The 22709-nt window shown below is 34.6% G+C and overlaps 2 protein-coding genes across 2 annotated transcripts; one reads left to right on the top strand and one right to left on the bottom strand.

Moving 5' to 3' along the window:
- Window positions 1–2022: 2022 nt before the first annotated feature.
- On the top strand, window positions 2023–12627 carry LOC102578279 (uncharacterized protein C4F10.09c). The gene is made up of 16 exons (XM_006343061.2): window positions 2023–2831; window positions 3723–3798; window positions 3890–4009; window positions 4557–4632; window positions 5465–5533; window positions 5633–5713; window positions 6310–6381; window positions 6917–7009; window positions 7205–7357; window positions 7896–7979; window positions 8069–8212; window positions 9705–9794; window positions 10295–10377; window positions 10470–10826; window positions 11285–11507; window positions 11624–12627. Exons 1-16 carry the CDS (start codon window positions 2177–2179, stop codon window positions 12386–12388), a joined length of 3141 nt encoding a protein of 1046 aa, XP_006343123.1. The 5' UTR covers window positions 2023–2176; the 3' UTR covers window positions 12389–12627.
- A 59-nt stretch (window positions 12628–12686) lies between these two features.
- Window positions 12687–13547, bottom strand: LOC102591190 (17.4 kDa class III heat shock protein). Its single transcript, XM_006342843.2, has 2 exons — window positions 13224–13547; window positions 12687–13113 (listed from the first exon to the last, which is right to left on the bottom strand). The coding sequence occupies exons 1-2, from the start codon at window positions 13407–13409 to the stop codon at window positions 12856–12858; spliced, it is 444 nt and encodes a 147-aa protein (XP_006342905.1). The 5' UTR covers window positions 13410–13547; the 3' UTR covers window positions 12687–12855.
- Window positions 13548–22709: the final 9162 nt, after the last annotated feature.

Genomic DNA, 22709 nt, shown 5'->3' with positions numbered 1-22709 from the left:
TTAGTGTAGCAGGACCCTCCTAAACAATGAGATTTAGATTAGCAGGACCCTTCTGGACAATGGGATTAGTAGGACCCTCCTACATATGGGATTTGGTTACTTTCTCCTAGGATATACACTTCCTAGTCTGAGATCGTTAATTTTTATTTTTTCCTAGGATAAGCACTTCCTAGTCTGAGTTTATTATTTTATTTATTTATTTTAATTTGCTAATAACTCACAAAAAATTTCCAGTGAAAACTGGGGCAAAATTTTTGTTTTTTCTTTTGTTTGTGATGGTTTTCAGGTTTTTTCAAGCGAAACATGGATTTGAAATTCAAGAACAAAGTTTCAACTTCTTTCAAAATGATCAATCCCATGATAGCCAGAATCAACTTCTTCAATGCATGTACCAGGAGAAAATGACCAAAATTGTCCCTTATCTTTGCCTTAAAACTCAAAATGATCCTTACCTTTTCATATGGAGCACTAATGATCCTTCTTCTTTGTAAAAATGGTACAGCTTTAGTCTTTAAAGTATTTTCCGTCTATCACTAACGGAAGTTGGTCATATGCACGTGATTGCATTAAATTGATATGACCACTCGCTGACAATGAGACTGCTCATTGAATTAAACACAATCAAAATTAATAACTCAAAGTGACAAAATATGAATATTGACTTATTGATAATGGTTTATTAAATTTATGATTTCGTAAAAATAATAGCTTTTGAAATGAATAATGAAAGGGTAGAGTGTGCACACATCTTACATCTACCTTCTCAAATAAAAAAATTATTTTTGAAAGATTTTTTCCTTGTCTTACCTCTACCTTCTCAGATAAAAATATTATTTTTGAAAGATCAATTTCTTATCTTACCTCTACCTTCTCAGATAATAATATTAATTTTGAAAGATCCATGGCTCAAAATAATTTACAATTCGGTAATAGTTTAGATTATAATTATTTTTGTGGATTGTTAATTCTATAATGGTTTATGATTTTTCTTAACGGGAAACGGATAATTTGATAATAATTATTATAATTACAATTTTATGCTTAATCGTTAATAACAAGCTCTTATTTTAGACGTATTTTTTTCTGAAATTCTAGATAATTTACATGTTTTGCTTTGTTAGATCAATAGTTACATATTAATAATATATAATATATTTTTAGGTTTATCGTAATCTTTTCATTTGTACTTCTGGATATGCATATTTAATTTGGATATTGATGATATATTTAACTTTATAATATATAATATTGTATTTTTTATGTTGCATACTGTTGAATTGTCACTTAACTTGATTATGTTTCGATGTTTATTTTAATAAAAAAAATTAATAGTTAATTGACAATCAATACATTAATAACCCATATCCTAATTTTTCTATAATGATTTAGTATTTTTATAAATTAATAAATCGAACTAATATATGAGGTGAATATTAATTGTGAATACCGTGGATCTTTCAAAATTAATATTATTATCTGAGAAGGTAGAGGTAAGATAAGAAATTGATCTTTCAAAAATAATATTTTTATCTGAGGGGTAGAGGTAAGACAAGAAAAAAATCTTTCAAAAATAATTTTTTTATTTGAGAAGGTAGATGTAAGATGTGTGCACACTCTACCCTTTCATTATTCATTTCAAAAGCTATTATTTTTACGAAATCATAAATTTAATAAACCATTATCAATAAGTCAATATTCATATTTTGTCACTTTGAGTTATTAATTTTGATTGTGTTTAATTCAATGAGCAGTCTCATTGTCAGCGAGTGGTCATATCAATTTAATGCAATCACGTGCATATGACCAACTTCCGTTAGTGATAGACGGAAAATACTTTAAAGACTAAAGCTGTACCATTTTTACAAAGAAGAAGGATCATTAGTGCTCCATATGAAAAGGTAAGGATCATTTTGAGTTTTAAGGCAAAGATAAGGGACAATTTTGGTCCTTTTCTCTTCCATTCTGTGTTGAAACAATAGTCGGTAGTAGTGAACTAACCGCGGGCTGGGCTTAGAACAAAAAAAAGCCCAATAAAAAGTTGACCCAAGTTCAGTTCCATGGGCTGCACGTAAGCCCAAATTCATCACTTTCTCTTTCTTTCAACCCGCTCTTAAACCTTCTCAAAACCCTCTCTCAGTTCCTCCTCTTCTTCTTCTTCTTCTTCTCCTACAATACAATGTCTGTAATGGATTCAGAAGCCTTCAAATCGGAGCTTGCATCTGTTGTTTCTTCCCTAGGGTTTGCTACTTCTGCTGTGCCTTCTTCTGGTTTCGACGACTCCGACTTCCGCAAGAAAGGTCGCATCAAATCTGAGAAAAAGCCACCTTCTAAGGATAATAATAATAATACTAATAAAGACTCTCAACATGGAAGCGAAAACAAGAACAACAAAAAGAGAATCAACAACGATAAATTTGGCAAAAAACCGAAGCCGGAACTTCAAGTCGACAATAATTTATGGAATACAACTCCCGGCAAGTACAAAAACATGCCGAAACTTCCACTTGTGAAAGCGAGCGCATTGGCTGTGTGGTACGTTGATGCAGGAGAATTGGAGGACAAGGTTATTGGGAGTGACAGGAAGAATAAAATTGCCGAGTTTAAGAATGTCAATGAATGGAAAAGCAAGGTGGAGAAGAAGAAGGAATTGGGCGAGAGGTTATTGGCCCAGTATGCGCAGGACTATGAGTCGTCTCGAGGACAAAGTGGCGATATAAAGATGTTACTTACCACGCTAAGGTCAGGGACTGCTGCTGACAAGATATCTGCTTTTTCTGTCATGATTGGGGATAATCCCACTGCCAATTTGAGATCGCTTGATGCTCTCTTGGGTATTTATTCTTCTCTCACTATCTGTTGAATTTAGGAAGAATCCTTAGGACTATCTCAAACTTTTTCATAGTCATTGTATTTTAGCTCTCATGTTATCATCTTGTATTAGTTTTTTAATTTTATCTTGTTCGAGTCATGCTATAGTTAATTTCTTGATATCCTTCAGCAAGTATATGTTATATACTATCACTTGCTCTACAATTTTTTCGCCAAGTTTAAGTTACAAAGAAATGTAGACGCTGTCAAACTTTGACTAACGTGAGGCAAAAGACTAATGAAGAGCTGAACTCTGCAGCATTTGTACCTTCAACAACATTAGAGATGCTCATTTCATAACTCATTGAGTCATTGCAGTAGTTTTATTTATGTAAAGTCAACATGTAATGTAAGGATCCTTCATTTTGTCAGATCTTGAATCTAGGAAGATATGTATTTCAATCAAGGAGGTTAATTTTAGGTGTAGTGATATGCAAAAGGCAAAGTTAAACTTTGCGATGATAATGTTAGGTGAATCAAAAACGTGAAGGAGGATCAGTTAAAATTTCTTCTCCTTCATTGACTGGCCCCTAAGGAAAGAGCAAAAAAGAAAAATACCGAAAACTTTCCCATTACTTAGTTTAGCTTTCTAAATCCTCTTATTCTTATGTACCCCATTCTTTACTTTTCTATCCTTTTTGCTATACTTGTTCTCAATTAGGATCTTTTTCGTAACTTTCTGGTATTGGTACTTCATAATTCTTATTAATTTTGCACATGGTTTGCATCCTAGATAATTAAATTTTTAATCGTTCCTTTCTCTAGTCTTAGAAAGATTCAGTATTGAGATTCTTTCTGGTGGGATTGTTTGTCATTAGTGCTTGTCTCTAATCAATTTAAATAATTGCATGTAGGGATGGTGACAGCTAAAGTTGGAAAGCGCCATGCTTTGGCAGGTTTGGAAGCATTGAAAGAACTTTTTGTTTCTAGGTGAGTTAAACTTTTTTTCCCTTTCTTATTGATCATCCTTATTATGCTTAGTTGCCTCATTGTTTGACTATGAAGAATTCCATCTATCCAGTTTGCTGCCTGATCGCAAATTGAAGACACTCTTTCAGCGGCCGATAGATCATATTCCGGATACAAAAGATGGTTACTCACTTCTACTCTTTTGGTATTGGGAGGAATGTTTGAAGCAAAGGTACACTTAAGCCGAAATTTTGAACAAGTGTTTCATGGTAACATTTATTTGAGCTCCAAATACTGAAGTATATGTGAAGCATTCATTTAGAACTTGAGCCAATTTGGAGGAGTGGGCCAAGGCGACCCATGGCCCTACATGGTTGATGGTCATTGAGTGTTCTGTCCCTCATCTTAATGCATTTAATATAGTTTGTTCTGATGAGGGGAAATGATACCTTGGTTGGACTCCTATGTTCCTTTTGGTTATTGCTAAATCTTACGCATATATACTGCATTCATGGCTGGAAGTTTGTAATGTACCAATTACCATAGGTGTAGGTGGTAGGTTGACCATGATCCACCAGAAGTTTTATGTTCATATGCCTCATGTGCTTGTATTTCCATGATACCTACCGTCAATGTGGAGAATGGACATTTTGCACTTGGATATATTTGATATTACTCTAATCATGTTCCTGAATTGAGGGTTGATCTAAACTTCAGTTTATATGTCTGTTTATTTGTTACCATGTTGATCTTCAGCTAAATAGGCTTTTCTGTTTCAGGTATGAGAGGTATATCGCTGCTCTTGAGGAAGCATCAAGAGATGTCTTAGATATACTCAAAGACAAGGCATTAAAGGTTGTTATTGACAGCTTTATTGCACATCTATACAGTTACCTATCTATGTTTCTCCTCAAAGCACATTCTTATTCAATGTTTTTAGCTAATTGCATCTTAGAAAAGGAGAAAAGAATGACTTGTGAGAACACCCTTTTGTTGCTTCTTGCTTTTTACTAATTGGAACCTATAATCTGAGTGGAACTCAGCAACTGCTAACTTAACCATAATTTATTGATGACTGGCGAGAACACCTTTTAAGGCTGCTTTCTGTTTACACAATCGGGACCTACAAATTGGTGAAACTCAGCAACTGCTAACCCAAACAAAAAATTTACCTTGCAAACTGTTTGGAGGATCACAAGTCACAATGATCTTTTTCTCAGAATAGAGTAATTTATTAGGACACTACCTTCAACCAAATAGTGTTGATAAGCTTCTACAAAATTAGGATAGCTTGACCACTCGCCAAAGCTTTTGCTATCAAACCATACGGATATTTTGATTTAAAGTTGATAAAATTGTTTATAGGTAACAAGTACTTTTTCTTTTGATCAACGGTACTCATTTAGCTTCTTTTGTAGTAGTTGCATTAAATATTCTGATCTGACGTCATGATTTCGTATTGCATCTTCACCGCAGCTGGGTTTCCTGTAATTGATATTTTCTGAGGGTCCATTTGTTGTTGAAGACTTCAATGTTTTCTCGGGGTTTAAAGCTTATTTGACATAAATTCTTGGGGTTTAAAGTTGTATCTGAGTCTTTTTGGTGTTTGTGATGCAATATAATCTCATGTAGCTATTGTTGTCCTGAAAAGTGAGGAAATACTAATATGTAAAGTTATGTTTTGTAGACAGTTTACGTTTTGCTAAAGTGCAAACCAGAACAAGAGTGTCGATTGCTTGCTGCCCTAGTAAACAAGGTATGCCGTTTTACCTCATTGCTTTTTGTGCCATTTACTTTGTCCCGAGAGTTCTTGGGACCATGGAGCTCCAGCTGATATTTCTTCCCTTCGTTGCAGCTAGGAGATCCTAAAAACAAGGTTGCATCTAATGCTGATTATCACCTATCAAAGCTTTTGGCTGACCATCCAAATATGAAGGTAAACCAACATATTTGGTTGAACTTGCTTAGACATACAAATACTGATAATTTAAAAAGAAGAATCAAACAGCTTATTTCTTCAAAAGAAAAAAAATGAAGCAAACAGCTGTGGGACGATGTTAGCTCTAGATTTCTAAGTTGGCTTCAAGGAGTGACACTCAAAATGAAAAGTCTACTTTCAAGAGTGCGCTTAGAAAGCCCATCTGAAGGATGTTTTTCATGCATAAATCTATTCCATGTAAAATGGAGTGAAGTGGTGTAGTCGTAATTTTATTGCAAATCAAATTGTTAGAAGTTGGTACAAATACAAATCTAACTTGGTTGTGATATTTGAATGAGGCCAAGCAGGATAATGTGCTCTTTGAAAATGGTTCCACTAATAGAATATTGTGCCTTGAAATGCCATTATATTTCCCAAGCATACACCATGTTTTGGTGGCAGGTACTAGTACATCGAAGCCCTTGAGTGTGCTCGACTTTAGACAAGCTGCAAGGAAGCACATATCATAGCATTATCGAAGTGCAGTTATGATTTCTGTTGTGATACTTTTTCTGATCAAAGTTTGTTGTTTAACGTGTTATTTTGTCATGCAGGCTGTTGTGATTGATGAAGTAGATAGTTTTCTTTTCCGGCCTCATCTGGTATTGCGAGCCAAGTATCATGCTGTATGTCTAAACTTTACTCCTGATCTTTTATGCATATCACACTAGATACTTCCTGATTGTATTTGTGTACACCTTTCGTCATATTCAAGTTCTTTTGGTCTGTGATATGATAATTCTTGTTCTACAGTGTCTATCCAAATTCTTCCCGTCATTGAGAAGCATAAATTTTTTATAGAAGTAAGACTAGCTGTAGATGTCATTTTTCACAGGTGACTAGGTCTGTTTTGTTTGGATTATGAGAACTGGTATATTGATGTGATCCTTGTCCTTTTTGTGATCTACTATTTTTGAAACATACTTTAGCTTTCATCTCTTGGCTTGGCCATTCTATGCTAATATGTTTATATTTCCTGTATATGAGTATACAACAATAAACTCAGGTGACCAGTCGTGTTGAATTTATTTGTTGTTCCAATTTTCTGTTAGTAACATCTCTAATTATGCTCATGCAGATATGTTGTTTTAAAGTCATCATCTCTAGATATTGCTGATGCAGAAGATGTAGTCCTTAAGTACATACCTTTAATTGTGACAGGTTAACTTTTTAAGCCAAATTCGCTTAAGTCACAGGGGGGATGGCCCAAAGGTGGCAAAGCGTTTGATAGATGTATATTTTGCCCTGTTTAAGGTATGATGTATATTTTGCTCTGTTTAAGGTATGATCTATAGCTGCCATAGTCATAAGTTCCTCCTGTGCGTCTTTGCTCTTCTTCTTCGTGGAGCTGAGAGCTTCATATTCTTATACTGAAGCTCATCAAGCATTTCTTGTCTAACTTCATGGAATATTTTTCTTTTCCTCCTTTTACCCCGATCAACATTTCAGGTATTAATATCTGAAGCAGGGGAAGGACGGACAATGAATAAGAAGAGCGAGGGACATAAGGAGGTTTCCGGCAATTCAAAAGATAAGAAAGAAAAAGATTCATCAGAATCTCATGTTGAAATGGATTCACGCTTACTATCCGCACTTCTTACGGTTCGTGTTGACTAGTCTATTTCTATTTCTTTTTTGTTAATTCTTATGGATCTGAACAAAGAGTAACGTCTATTTCCCAAAGGAGCTTTTGCATTTGTTGACTTGCTTGGTTTGTGGGGGTTAAAATGTAAAGTCTGAGCAACTGTAGGTCAGTAGTTCCTGCTTGGGCAATCCTCCTCCCTTTGAGCTAGCTTTTGGGGTGTGAGTTAGGCCTAAGACCTAATTTGCCACAAACTCGTAGTTCTATTATAAATTATTTACAAAAAATATATGTAAATAGTTGTTATATTTTAAAGATATTATTTTTCAATTTTTTTGTTTTACTAACCCCCCCCTTACTTTTGTTCTTCCACATACAACCACGTTTGCCCCTTTTACATTCCATGTCAAACAACTTTGCTTTACGGTTCTTCATTAGTATTAAACCGAGCTTGCTCAATCTTGGTAGCTTCTTGCATCAGTACTCATTGTTTCACGTTTATGCTGGATTAGAGAAAATAGTAATCTGCTTCATTTAGCACAACTTTCTCATTTGCAGGGTGTGAATAGAGCATTCCCTTTCGTTTCAAGTGATGAAGCTGATGATGTAATTCAGTCCCATACACCGGTATTGTTTCAGCTGGTAAGCATGGTTACTCATTCCATTGTTGGATAAGTATCTGATATTGTATAATATATTTTATCATCTTAATATTTGCTTGGAATGTGCAGGTTCATTCAAAGAACTTTAATGTTGGAGTTCAAGCTCTCATGCTCCTAGATAAGATCTCAGCAAAAAATCACATTGTTAGTGATCGGTTTTATCGTGCCTTGTATGCGAAGCTCCTACTACCAGCTGCAATGAATTCTTCCAAAGTACGTGGAAACCTTCATATTTATATTCTTCTTTCTGGTTTAACCTAAACTTTAATAGGGCAAACATACACTGCAGGAATTCCTTTCACCTCACCTTCTTGGTGCTTTTTATCAATACAATTACTAATTCTCAAAATAAAAGAATTAGAAAGAAGATTCCCTTCCCCTCTCGAACCAGAAAAAGGTTCATGTTTAGTTACGTCTTTCCTATTTTTGGAAATGTTTGTAAAAAGTCCAGGGTAATAGAAGTTTGAGCTATCTTCAATTAATACATTGATCCTTTAGTTTTTTTCTGGTGGGGGGGAGGGGAAAGAAAGAGAGTGGTAGATTAGCCTTTGTGTTGACATTCCTGAGGTCAAGATCTATATGGTGACACACTTGTTTCTAGTACATCTTCTTTTGTAATCTATGGTTTCTAGTCTTGTCTGTTGTAAGCTTTAGATGCACACCTGATTTGCAATTTTATGCTTGCAAAGGCATTTAGGATACTTGCTGATGTTTAAGTTTGATCGGTTGAAGCTTCATCTGCTCTTCTTGCCTTCATGATGATCCTTTTAAGCCCTTCAGCTCATTACCAGTGGCAGTTGAGCAGTGGATTTCTTGAACTTTGACATCTCTTTTTAGTTGTCCAGCGAATGTTGATTGTAACAGTAAAATTAGAGAAACCAGGGAAGATTTAGAGAATTTGTCAAGTATAATACTTCTGCACATTAAGAATAACTATCTTTCCGAAATTGACACGTAACTAACCATCTATCAGTAATGTGCTTTTTCATTACTAGGTAACTTTTGCAAAAAAGATACCACGGTTTAGAGATACCTCGTTTTCAAAACAATATCAAGTAGAATGGGTAAATGAGAATAGAAAATTGAAAATGCTGAGAGCCCGAGCAACCAAAGTTCTGGTGAAGCATCCATAATGTTCTTTTTGCTAGATATTCTTTGAAGAAGTCACGAATTTAAGAACCAAGATAGTCATTCACAAATGCTTCAATTTGTAGAGCAAATAAGCCCCAACACCAGAAAATCTAAGTCTTAAAGAATGAAGATACAAAGCAACTGTAAACCATGTTATGATGTATAAAGTGAGCTACAAAAGCTGACTTTCCCTGTATTTTATAGCTACATCTATATTGCTGTTTCTGTAACAGATCTTGAGAAGGTTAAGTTGTGAAGAATTAGATCATCCCATATTTTTTCTTAAAAGAAGTTTTAACAGATCTGTAACTTAGACATTTTCTTCTAATACTTCCACCCTTAGTTGTTACTTCTCTGCAACCTCCTCTTGCTGAGGATGGAAAACATGTGGAAGAGTTTTTTTTGTCCTGGGCTAAATTTGGTCACAGTTTATCACTTCTTGGCAATGCTGGTTAAACCTGTACTCATTCAATTGTGACCAGTTGTGCTTCAGTTTGGATCTAACCCTTGCATTACTTGCTGACTTATTCTATGCCTGATAATTGTCTGATGCATGTTCTGGTCGTATCTGCAGGAGGAACTGTTTATTGGACTCCTACTTAGGGCTATGAAAAATGATGTAAATGTGAAGCGAGTTGCTGCATTCTCGAAGCGTTTGTTGCAGGTTTGTGCAAGGTGTAAATTTGTTATTATGTGAAACCTAACATAGCAATATATGAGTACAGTACACTGAGGTGAGGTGTATTTAGGCAATTTTTTGTCAATTACTCTCCTGCAAGTATACAAGTTTAGGCTTCCATTAGTCTTATATAAATTTCATGGTTTACTGTTAAATAGCTATTCCCAAGTCACTGAAGAACTACACTAATTCAAACATAGTTCAGGGAAAATGAAGCTACTTGAAGCTGTATATTACATTCGTTCTTATGTTCATCAAGGAGCTGTACTCTTTTGGCCATGTGCTTGATATTCCGTTGAATTTGGTTTCAAAAAAACACATACTGTTATTGCCCTCTTGAGAATTTGTCTTTTTCCTTTCAAATTAACATTGATTGTCTGGTATTAACAGGTCGCAATTCTGCAGCAGTTTCAAAAACTGTTATTGCCCTCTTGAGAATTTGTTTTTCTTCTTTCAAATTAACATTGATTGTCTGGTATTAACAGGTTGCAATTCAGCAGCAGCCTCAGTACGCATGTGGGTGTCTGTTTCTCCTGTCTGAGGTCCTTAAATCAAAACCAACTCTCTGGTAGGGTTGCTAGGAACACTATCCATTGACAAAGTTTATGACATGGCTAAAGGATTTGTTTGCAATGTAATTGTCTCAACTTTTTCATGCAGGAACATGATGCTCCAGAGTGAGTCTGTTGATGAAGACCTTGAGCATTTTGAAGATATTACAGAAGAAGATGACAATCAACCCAATCCACCAAATCGAACAGATAATGCAAGTGAAGTTGCTCAAGAAGCTAAGCACTTAGAAAATGGCAATCATTCTCTGCCGGAAGAAGGTAATTCTAGTTCTGAGTCTGATGATGATTCACTCCAAGCTGAGGAGTCGCCTGCTAGAGGTGATTTAGATGAACCAAAGGATCCTAGATTGATGTCCGGTTTCAACAAACTTCTACCTGAAGGTTCAAATGATAAGCTCTTATTGCCTGGAGGATATGATACACGACACAGAGAACCTTCATTCTGGTACTGTTATTGTCTTCTTTCTGGCCTTAAATGCTTAATAAGTCTGCAATTTCACAAACAAAGATCAAATACTATCTTGCTTATCTTGCTGCCTTCTTTTGAAATGGCTATGATACCTTGCTTGGCTTGACACAAGGATTTTATAAAAAACACTAATGGTTGAAATATAAGTTTATTGTGGCTTCCTCTTTCTACATGACGGGGCTTGATTGGACACCGAAATTTCGGAAAGAAATAGAACATTTTGTACCTAAGTAAAAACTATATGGCATACCAAAAATTTCCTTAGTTCTTTTGGTCTACAACCTGCCATGTCACTTTTATAAGATCGTCTCATTTAGGGTCGTAAGCTAGCCTAGACACCACTATTATCCACAGAAAAAAAATAGAATATTTTAACAATTTCTCCTGAGTATACAGAAAATGTAATTCTTTTATTGACTTTTATGAATCGACAGCAATGCAGATCGTGTAAGCTGGTGGGAGCTGATGGTACTGGCATCGCATGCGCATCCATCAGTTGCAACCATGGCTAGAACCCTTCTTTCAGGAGCTAACATTGTGTACAATGGTAATCCCCTGAATGATCTTTCGCTGACTGCTTTCCTCGACAAATTCATGGAAAAGAAACCGAAACAAAGCACATGGCACGGTGCTTCTCAGATTGAACCAGCTAAGAAGGTTAGTATTTTCTAGATAACATAGGATATCTGTTATGTCTAATAGGTAATAGTATACCACTTCAGACTGGGGCTTTATTAGCTTGTTTCATCACATTTATCTCGTTTTTCTTGCAGCTTGACATGCAAGATCAGCTGATTGGGTCAGAAATTCTCTCCTTAGCTGAAACAGATGTACCACCTGAGGATCTTGTCTTCCATAAATTCTACGTGAATAAGATGAAGTCCTCGAAGAAACCAAAGAAGAAAAAGAAGAAGACAGTAGAAGATGATGCCGCTGAGGAATTTTTGGATGCAGATGGTAGCGATGTTGAAGATGAGATTGATGAAGATGCTGCTGATGAGAGTGAAAATGAGGAAATTGACAGCATGCTAGAGTCCGGTGTGCTTCCCTCGGAAGCTAATGGTGAATATGATTACAGTGATTTGGACGAAGTTGCTAATGAAGACGATGATGAATTGATTGGTGATGTCAGTGATGAGGATATGGCTACCCTTTTGGCACATGATGAATCTGACACTAATCTCGGCAGTGATGAAGACAATGATACAGAAAAGGCAAACGAAGATGTACATCAAAGAAAAAATAAAAGAAAGAAAGACAAGCGTGTTGCCGGAAAATCCCCATTTGCTAGCCTTGACGACTATGAACATTTGCTCAAGGAGGAGAGTCCAAAAGATCCCGCTAAATCAAGAAAGAAGAGAAAGAACTCAAATGAGCATTTGCTCAACGAGGAGACCCCAAAGGAGGATGCAAAAAAGCCCGCTAAATCAAGAAAGAAGAGGAAGAACTCGAATGAACATTTGGTCAACGAGGAGACCCCAAAAGAGAATGCGGAAAAGCCCACTAAATCAAGAAAGAAGAGGAAGAGTTCAAATTAAGTATTGTTGCTAATTTGCATGAAAGAGTTGCTGATTTTGATATCCTATCCTGACAGATTATCCCGAGATAGGTACAGGAACTCTTTCAATACCCCATAGTCACCTCACCCCATAGTCAGCTCTTGTGTTGTAATTTTAGCCGATAACACAGCATCATTCTTACTTCTTTTTCCTCTTTTTGTTGTTATGATAACTTTGGGAAACTCATATTTGCTTTGTCACAGTTCGTGTTATGATAACTTTGCAAAGTTCATTGTGCAACCATTATAGAAGGAAAAAGGGGGGGAAAAAGAAGAGGAACCAGCCAATGCCATACCATCTCTTCATTTTCTAATATAGTAGGACAAGAGTAGAAGATCAACTATACATCAAGGTACCCAAACCTAGTTGATGAAAATGCAAAATAAAGGTGACATTAGAGAGATACATTTGATAAAGCTGAACTAAGAGATTTATGATAACTTAATTCATGAAATTGCAACTTTAACAGTCTTAGCCTTAGATGGAGGAGGAAGCTTTTCAACTACAACAGTTAACACCCCATTCTCGCATTTCGCAGTAATAGCAGAAACATTGCAGGTATCGGGGAGCTTGAACTTCCTCATCAATTTGAGGGGTGGCTTCCTCTCCAACCTGACGTACTTGCATCCCTCTTCTTCACTCTCCTCACGCTTCCTCTTCCCGTTGTTTCGTATCACCAGCGTGTTCTCATCTTCCACAGTCACCTGTAACACATTTCAATCAATCAGTAATTAACTTCTGCTATTACAAACTCAGTGAAATTCAAGCTAGAAAAAAATGTTATTATTAATACAAAATTGAAGATGGTACCAACCTGAATATCAGATTTGGATAAACCAGGAACATCCATATAGAAAATGTACTCTTTTGGGGTATCCAGAATGTCCACGGGAATGCTACCCCTGTTTTCACTGCTCTCATTTGACCTAGAAGGAATCACCAGCCTCTCAATGGATTCTGGAAAGAGAAGTTGGCTCACCACATCCACAACAGTGCTCATTTTCACACAAATTATGGCTGATATTTCGGTTCGAATCTGAAGACTCTTTGCAGCTTACTGGAAAATCAAGAGTAGTAGAAATTCTCGACGAAAAGGGTGCAGCAACTTCTTATTTAAATTAGGGATAATGGTCTCTGGTGAAAGATACTTCTAGTACGTTCTTGCTCTTTCCTATTTTGACACGAAGCATCTAGAACATTTAGGAACTTGCCAGACATACGGACATTTGGCGCACCCTTATCATTGAGGAAAAACTCAAAATAGTCCTTTATCTTTGAGCTTAGATTCTAAAGTCATCTTTAATATTTCAAAGACATTAACTCAATCTTGAAATTAAAAAAATAATTAAATTGTCTTTTTTTTTATTTATCAAAAATAACAAGTAAAAAGGAATATCAAATTAAAAAATATTTGACCAGTAAATAAGGACGGAGAAGTGTAACTCAAGGGCTAAGGCTCAATCCGTCCTATTCCATAGTCATCTCTAAAAATGCACTCCAAAGTTCGTCGTATTAATATTGGAAAAATTACTCCCCATATGAGATTAAGATGATATATTACATTCTATGAACTATTAATTAATAATTAATAATATAACAAATTAATTACGAGTGACAGCAGATTCAAATTAATATAATATTAGATTAGTATGTCACTCTTAATATTTGCACCAAAGTCAAAACTTCTTAAAGAATTTGTTGAAAGAGTATGTTATACATAAAGTAAATTATATAAAATATATAGATCATATAAAATATAGAGATCAAAAAATATTTTTTCATATGGTACATAAATATATTAAATTTTAAATATTTTTAATTATATTTCTAACTCCACCACGATAATCAACTCTCCTTTCACAAGTTAAGAGACTCTCTCGTTGAAACATCTTGATTTGTCCAATGTATCAACTATCAAGGCAAAAATATTGAAAACCTACTTTATATATTTATGATAATTGTTGTCCATTTAGAAAATTCAGTATAGTTGACATATTTTTTTGAAGTGACATCATGAAAAATGCTAATACTATTTCAAAATGGCCATCGTTTTGACAAGTTGCAGTTGTATCAGCTTAATTAAATTGATGTGAAATTATTGGAGGGAAGAAGAATCTGTTTTTTTTTTTTTGCTCAATTATGACCGACGGTTTTATAATACTCCCTAGTTAATGGTCCCAATGAACAGTTTAATGACTTATAAGAAAATAATTCAATGGGTAGATCATAATTCACATCGTAATATTATGTCCCTACTTTTAATGATCATCATTGGTTGCATTCAATTTCAAGTAATATCGTGCGTACTCCCTCCGTTCACTTTTACTTATTGATTGATGTGTAGTTTTAAGTCTTGAAAAATGTTTTAGAAAATAAGTAATTAATATTAAAATAAAACATGAATTTTCTGTTTATATTTATCTCTTGATATGCTAAAACCATATCTATGTGATCAATGCATTTGAAAAATGATCATAACAAAAACCATCTAAAATTTTCAAATATTACAGCAACATGTAAATATAGATTACAATCCATCTCAGCAGGGAATAATGTACCCGGATAAAGAAGGAAATTATAATATACAAAGTTCTTCTATCCAAGTGCAGATCTAGCTGAATACAGATCGGATTGAATCATTTTAAGTACCGCAAAAATACTAGTAATATAATGTACTTTCATTTCACACGGCATAATGACCGTTATTCCAATCCCCTGATTTTTGGACTAACTCGATTGCTCCCACCAGCACAAGTAGCGACATTAAACATACGTTCCTCAAAAGCTTTAGTCTCATAAGGAATTCTCAAAATACCTTGATTGTGAAATCCATATTCTTCGGCGGATCGTGACAACATCTCCAAAAATTCAGCATCGTAGAGAGCCGTTGTATGTACCATAAACCGCTTTGATTCATTAAGGTTTATTCCAACGGCAACAGGAACATAACCTCTTGGTGTCATAACGGCACCTCCTCCCAGTTTTAGCCGTTTTCCAACCCCAATCAGCTTGCTCGCTTTAACGCCCATCAGAATCCGATTAATTCAGATTTGAAGAAATAATTTCTTTCTTTCTTGTGTTGTTAGTATAATTTCAAGGTACCAGGCCGTGCAAAGTGCCAGTACCTTGTGGGCTTCATTATATTAGGTAAAGGACTAATGACGTTTTACCTGTAGGGATAACGACACTAATTAATAATTAGATTAAGAAATTTCTTGGGTAATTTAAAATTATCCCTTTATTTTAAGTAGCAATTAGATAGAATTATATTATGGGAACAAATGGAATGCCGTAAACACAAAATTGATGTATTAGTATTTAGTCCAAAGTCTAGTATAGAACCAATAGACAATTACCAAACGTTTACTATGACGCCGTCCATGTTGACAGTATTACTATTTCGACAAATATTTTTATCTTAATATCTTTTATTTTTTTTACGTCGCGTCTCTTCTGAGTAATTTCTACTCAAGAATAGTACTAATCTTTATTACTGCTAGCAAACGTACCTAGTTGCAGTTTTTATGTTTATTTTTTCTGAAAAAGACATCTCAACTTGTTCGTTTTCTTTATATTTCTGGATATAGTAAGTGTTTTGGACTAGACGGCTATCCAATCGAGCTCCACACATAATGCTGGATGAGAAAGAAACCGGTCATTTAAAGTAATACATAAACATGACTCTTAACTTGATTTTAGCGGACAACTATCACTACAAAAAAATCAGCTTTTACCGACGAACGAAATCCGTTGCTAATCTATGATATTCCGTCGCTAAACATGATTAGCGACGGATTATTGACTGTTACTATATCGCTCGTTGATAATCTCTTAGTGACGAAAAATGTGTTCCGTCACAAATTTAGCGACGGACTAATCCGTCATTATATTTATAAATTCGTTGCTAATTTCACAATTCATTCCGTCATTTTTAATAAATTCGTGACAGATTTTTCGTCGCTAATCCGTCGCAACATATTCCGTCGTTTGAGCCAGCACATTTGGCGCAAAACAAGTTCGTCGCTGGTCCGTCGCCATATTTGTTGCTAAATTTTTTCTTGTAAATTTGATTTATTTTGTTTTCAATATGCTGCTGATATAATTCAAATTAAATTGCTAAATACCCCAAAAATAATAAACATATAAAATAATATCATAGATGGTTCAAAATATATAGAATATCGAAATCTCATATTTTTGATTCAAAACATCCAAAACAATATATCAACTGTTCTTAAAAGAACCTACATTAATCAAATATTTTTACTGCAGAATTTGTACTTTCCAAAAAAGCAGACAATAAAACAAAAAGGGATACGATTGTCACGTGAAACTAATTAAGGATCAACCTCGTCCTCATTAGTAGTAGCTGAAGGAGGCACTAAAGGTGTCACTGTTGATGGGTTATCAATGGGAGTACTCCCTTCTTGTACCCTCCCCATAACAACGGGAAGAAAGTGATTAGTAAGTGCAGGAAGCATTTGCTTTACAAACTTATCCATATTTGTTATCGATGTTGATTGAGAAATTGAAGGAAGTACTGATGATGAGGTAGAAAGTTTCTGCCCGTTGTAACTTTTGCTTCAGAATCAAGATCGTATATTCTTCTCTTCTTTTCTCCCCCTACAGCTTGATAAAATGCTTCACATTGATCAATATCAGCTTGAGACACTATTTTTTCCCGCAATATTTCTTCATATTTTTCCTGTATTAAGTAGAGGAAAAATGAAAGCATTAAACATTGGGAATAAAATATATTTTGAAGGCAAATACAAAAACATGCATAACCTTTTAAGCATTAGCATTAATGTACTAATTGGGCCTTCAAATTTCATGCTATGAAATTTAACAAACTATGGGATCTAATATATTTCAATTGGATCAAGTGAGCATATTGTGAGAGATCATGAGGGCACTTAGTTGCTAATTATGGCAACAGCTAGGCAGTCGAAGAACAAACCATCTATAAAGTGCAAGATCCTAATAGGAATGTGTTTTCGCTGCCTGTTGTCAAGAAATGGATCAGCAGCCCAATTTGGAGAACCAGAATTCATTTAGTGTTCATAAACAGATGCATTATCCATAGAGAATGATCAACTTCATACGAACATACCAACATTTCATCGAAATAAAGAAACAGAAGGAAGAATCAGACGACAGATCCGCAGAAGTTCCATTTCATGTATATGAACCATATGATCCCAACTAAGAAAACAACTCATTTCATACCTAAACAAAAGTAATACACACTATAGATATCAATATTTTCTGTTTTGATCTTTCACTGTTCAATTATTAGTATTTAACACAAATTGCTTAAACCTTTCAATTTCACCAAAGAACGGAATTTTCAAAAGCTCCTTAGCAGTTGGCGTGTCGTCTGGATTCTCTCTAAAAAAAGAAAGAACAATCTCCTCAAAATCCCGCAAAAATATCCTTTTCTTTTGTTTAGCAAAATCCATCACTTTCTTGAGTATCTTATCCCTCTTGATCATCATATTTTTAAGTGATTTTGGAAATTTCTTCATAACTACATAAGAAGCTTCTACAATATAATAATAGTGTTTTTGGCCAAAAACATCCTTACACTAAACGTATAATTTAAGGTGCATCCTTGAACTATGCTTGTTAACAAAAAGCATCCTTAAAGTGTAAAAAATTTGGCAGTTTTCATCCTGCTGTAATGCTCCGGCAAAAAACTAACAGCACCTACCCTTTGGCTGCAATTCACATGAATTTTCAATCCTAAAATCCCCAAATTACACAGAAAGAAGGTCGAGAAGAGAATGCTAAACAAGAAAGGAAACCCCCTATACAGAATTGGAGGCCAAAATTAAGCATGAAAGACAGTTGTAGAATGTGTATCCTGTTCAGCTAACACATCAGGTTTAAATGGAGCAACAAATCAAATTGAGAGTCTTATTGCAAATATTTCGGTAACAAACAGGTTTAATGGATTGATTGATACAGCTAATACTCAAATGTCCTCAAACTTTCATGCCCAAATCTTCTTTCTCAAGTGTCTCTGATTCTATGCACTGTTTAGTTTCAGTTTTTACTCTTTCTGACCAATACCATTATATCTACATTGGGTGATAAACATCAATTATCAATGGAGAAGATACTATAGAGGGCATGGAATAGTTGGCATGCTTACACAAATAGCTAGATTACTTCTACCTGAGGACTTGCCACTACCTCTTCCTTGAGCCATACCTATATACAAATATAATAGTGTTGTTAAATCAAATCAGAGAGAAACAACAAATTAAGCATAATGCATAATAATGAGAACTATTGATGCAACAGAAATTAGAGTGAAACAGTTATCACTAGTACAAAATAAAGTTTAGCTACCTGAGTGAAATACTTTTCAATTAAGTGAAAGTGTGCTAAAGTATTAAAATTGCCGCTGATGTAAGCTTGCAGATAAACAGAAAGAACTGATACCTGTAAGTACAAGAGTGTAATAGCTATCATTGACTTCTATCAGAAGAGATCATATAAATTAAGGAACAAATTATTAAAAGAACCATGGACTTCTATTAGAAGCTTTACACAAAGAATTAGTAGAAATCTATAGAAAATTTGAACACAACTACAAGATACTAGGGAACTGGAGAAACCTTTTGAAAGGCTGAAATGCTAAATATTATCAGATCATATGATTTTGATAAGGAATCTGGACCTGATGGTTACACTGTGCTCATCAAAGTAATATTGATATATAAACCATTTACATCAGAACTATCACATGATTAAGTCAAGTAATGTCATTCATTTAAGAAAATGATTTGTTGAGCTCAACAATTTAGAAATCGAGAAGGCACATAACACACTTCAGCTCAAGAATTAGTAGAGATCTGTTGAACACACATTGTTAAAAGTCGAGAGTTAATTGATTTTAATATGGTATATCTTGGATGAGTTGCCTAACATTTAGCATGACTTAGTCATAGACTCATAGTTAAAGTCAGCTCGAATTTCTTAATCTTTACGCTAAGCAAACAAGCTCATCTACAATGTGGAGTGTGTATTGTTCTTTTGTAAATCTTCCTTTCGAGTAGATCAATCTGAGCATTGTTGGCAAGCTACAAAGTGCTCAAACTAAGGAACCTCTCATGAACCCACCCCTACCCTATTAATTGTTTTAAAATATTAACTATGTCCCGCCCTGCCCTGCCCTGCCCTACCTTGCGTTGCCCCATTTAAGTATTGCCCCGCCCTGCCCCATCAAACCTTTACCCTACCCTGCCCCATTAAACCTTTACCATGCCCTGCTCTTGACCTTCCCCATTGCCATCCCTAGTAAACTAACATTATTTATTACCAGAAAAACTTATCCAACCAAAATTATAACAGAAAAATTAAACCAACACATTTTTCTGGAGAAAAAAAAGCTACTGTGGAGGTAAGGGAGGGGGAGAAAAAGAGTAATACCTTTTAATGAAACGAATCAGGTCGACAACCACTAGTCACAAACAAAAAAAGCTATTTGCAGTATAAAATAAAACATAAATCAGTGTGCAATTTACATCGCAAAAAAAAAGTAAATCAGTGTTGAAATAAGACATCAACACTAAGTACGCTGCTGCAAAATTGGTGTCACGAGGCACACTCGTAATGCAGAAAGAGCAGGCAGATTAAAATAAACTTATTTCTTGGTTAGCTCCAAAGGAAATGAATGTTGCTTTCTTTCCGTGTTTAGTTATCCTATTATGCGCTCTAGTAGTAACAAACAGGTCGTCACTCACACGTTGAAAACCAGAGGTGTCCATGTCTCGAAATATCTTACTAGTGCACTAGAAAGAGACAATAATAGTGTTGTTGCAGACATAAGTGGTGACACTAGTAAGTTTGAGTTAGCAGCAACCAAGGATGTTATATTAGATGTTGAGAAAAATCATAGAGGAAATGGGGTAAATGGGGGTGGAAGTATTGCTCATCAGCCACGTACTAAAACACTGCACAAAATCATTAAGTTGTAATGCCAAAAGTAGCCCTCTATCTCAAATGTTTCAGTTTTCATCAAGTCTCCAGAGAAGAAAACTGGAACCTCAAACACCGCACAAAATGATTAAATCTTTTCTTAAAAAACCCTATTTTCAGTACACCCAAACTTCTAAGCTCCTATTTTCAAAAAAATTCAACCTTACTTACCGAAAACTGGAACCTCACGAAACCCCATTTCCCCAAAACTGGAACCTCAAATACTGCACATAAATCGGGTTTGATTTTGCACAACAACTATTGTCCCCAAAACAAATACATTACTAAACTAAACAATTAATTGATTGAACTAAAAGAGTACTTACTTGTTAATAGAAAATTTACTTTAAACTTTGAAGGCATATAGAGCTACTGAAGACAGAGGAAAAAAAGAGTTAAAAAGAGAGTTCATCCATTGAAGATGGAGAGATGAAGAAGAATGTGCTCACTTCATCGATCAGAGATGGAGAGGTTGAGAGCTCACTTCTCAGATGAGAGTTCCATTAGAGAGGTTGAGAGCTCACTTTCTTCAGATGAGAGCGTAAATGTTGAAATGAAATTTTGCCCTAGAACATATGACATAAATAAATTTTGCAACGGACTTAGCAACGGATTATAACATTCGTCGCTACCAAATAAAGATATTTATATAGATTAAATTCTAGCGACGGATTTTTCCGTCACTATATAATATATTTTATAAAAAATATATTTAAAAGTTTAGCGATGAATTTTTCGTCACTAATTTCGTAGCTAAATATTAATTAATTTTCTCACGACTAATTTATTGTTAAATCCGTAGGAAATTTTGGGCGCCAAACTTTCGCGACGTAAAAAGTATTCCGTCACGAATCCGTCACTATATCATAACTCAAAAAAAATATTTGTAATTCTAGCAACAAAATGGTAATTCCGTTGCTAATCCGTCGTTATTTAGTGATGGAATATAATTCGTTGCTAAAATCCGTCGCTAAATGCTGTTTTTTTAGTAGTGATATACGCCCTCCAACTTTTAATGTGCAAAGTAGACACTTAAACTTGTATAAAATTGAACAAGTAAACACATTTGTCCTACATGGCATAATACACATAGGATGCATGTAGGACATGAAATTTCCATGTATGACAAATGTATTCATTTGTTCAATTTTATACAAGTTTAAGTGTCTACTTGTGCACACCCAAAGTTAAAGGTCATATATAATTGTCAGTTGACACCAAGTTAAATGTCATGTTTATGTATTATGCCTTATTTAAATGATGTACTTAAGTGTAAGATTTTATATTCTAAGACATCGACTTATTTGTTAATAATCAGGCTCTAAATTTAATTATCATACATATTTAATTGAAAAAATTACAAAAATAAAATTAGACAAGAAATTATTGAATTTTATCGAACTCAGGTGTTAGCCTCCATCAAGATGCCATTTGTGAAGCTTTTCCCATTTTACCCATTTGTATTTTCATTTTCATTAAAATAAAGAAAATCAATCATGTACTGATCTAAGTTAAACTCTTAAAAATTTATGTACGATGTTTCAAATTGTTATTTGATTAATATCATTATGTTATATTTTATATTGTTTTGGTATGCATCTTACTTTCTATAGATCCTTACTTAAGATCTTTTGGATTATATATTTTGGATGGGAGTGTAATATTGAAAAAAGAAATTATAAGCCGCCATCTTATGCATCAAAGAAATTTGGTTAATTAATTAAGTTTGACATTATAGCTCATTAAGTTCCTACTGCGTTGAGGATGCTTGCTTGCCGGCTTATGATTTCCTAAACGACCTTAGGTGACTTAAATTCATAAACATTTAAATATTAAATAATAAATAATAAAAATAGAAAAGTATAAATCATATAATTGGCAAATAAATATTCCCTATAATTTTAGATTTTGTTTAGATCGTATTCATACTGGTTGGTGCACAGTGAGAATATTCTCAACTTGGATATTTGAAACCTCTAATTCATGAGTGCCACGTCGACAACCTTGAAGTCACGACGGTTAATCAGTAACCCGTGATAGATGCTCAAGTGGGCCCGCCCGGCCTCGATATTACATGACATAATTGTATATTCCCTCAAATTCATCCCTTCATATTATATACTACTCCCTCCTCCCTCCGTCCCTTTTTATATATCATTCCTTCTTATAAATAGTTGATACATAATACTTGTCATTTCATAAAGGAAAAATTGTATGAAATAACAAACTATTAATGTTATAGTCATAATTTATTTTAATTATAATTTGCAGCAAACATCCCCTTTTTTGTCATCTAATTTGGTATACAATT

The sequence above is a fragment of the Solanum tuberosum genome, unplaced genomic scaffold (assembly GCF_000226075.1).
Source record: "Solanum tuberosum cultivar DM 1-3 516 R44 unplaced genomic scaffold, SolTub_3.0 scf00040, whole genome shotgun sequence".
Lineage (NCBI taxonomy): Eukaryota > Viridiplantae > Streptophyta > Magnoliopsida > Solanales > Solanaceae > Solanum > Solanum tuberosum.
The sequence above is the reverse complement of the archived record's forward strand: the minus strand, read 5'-3'. Positions and strand labels throughout refer to the sequence as shown.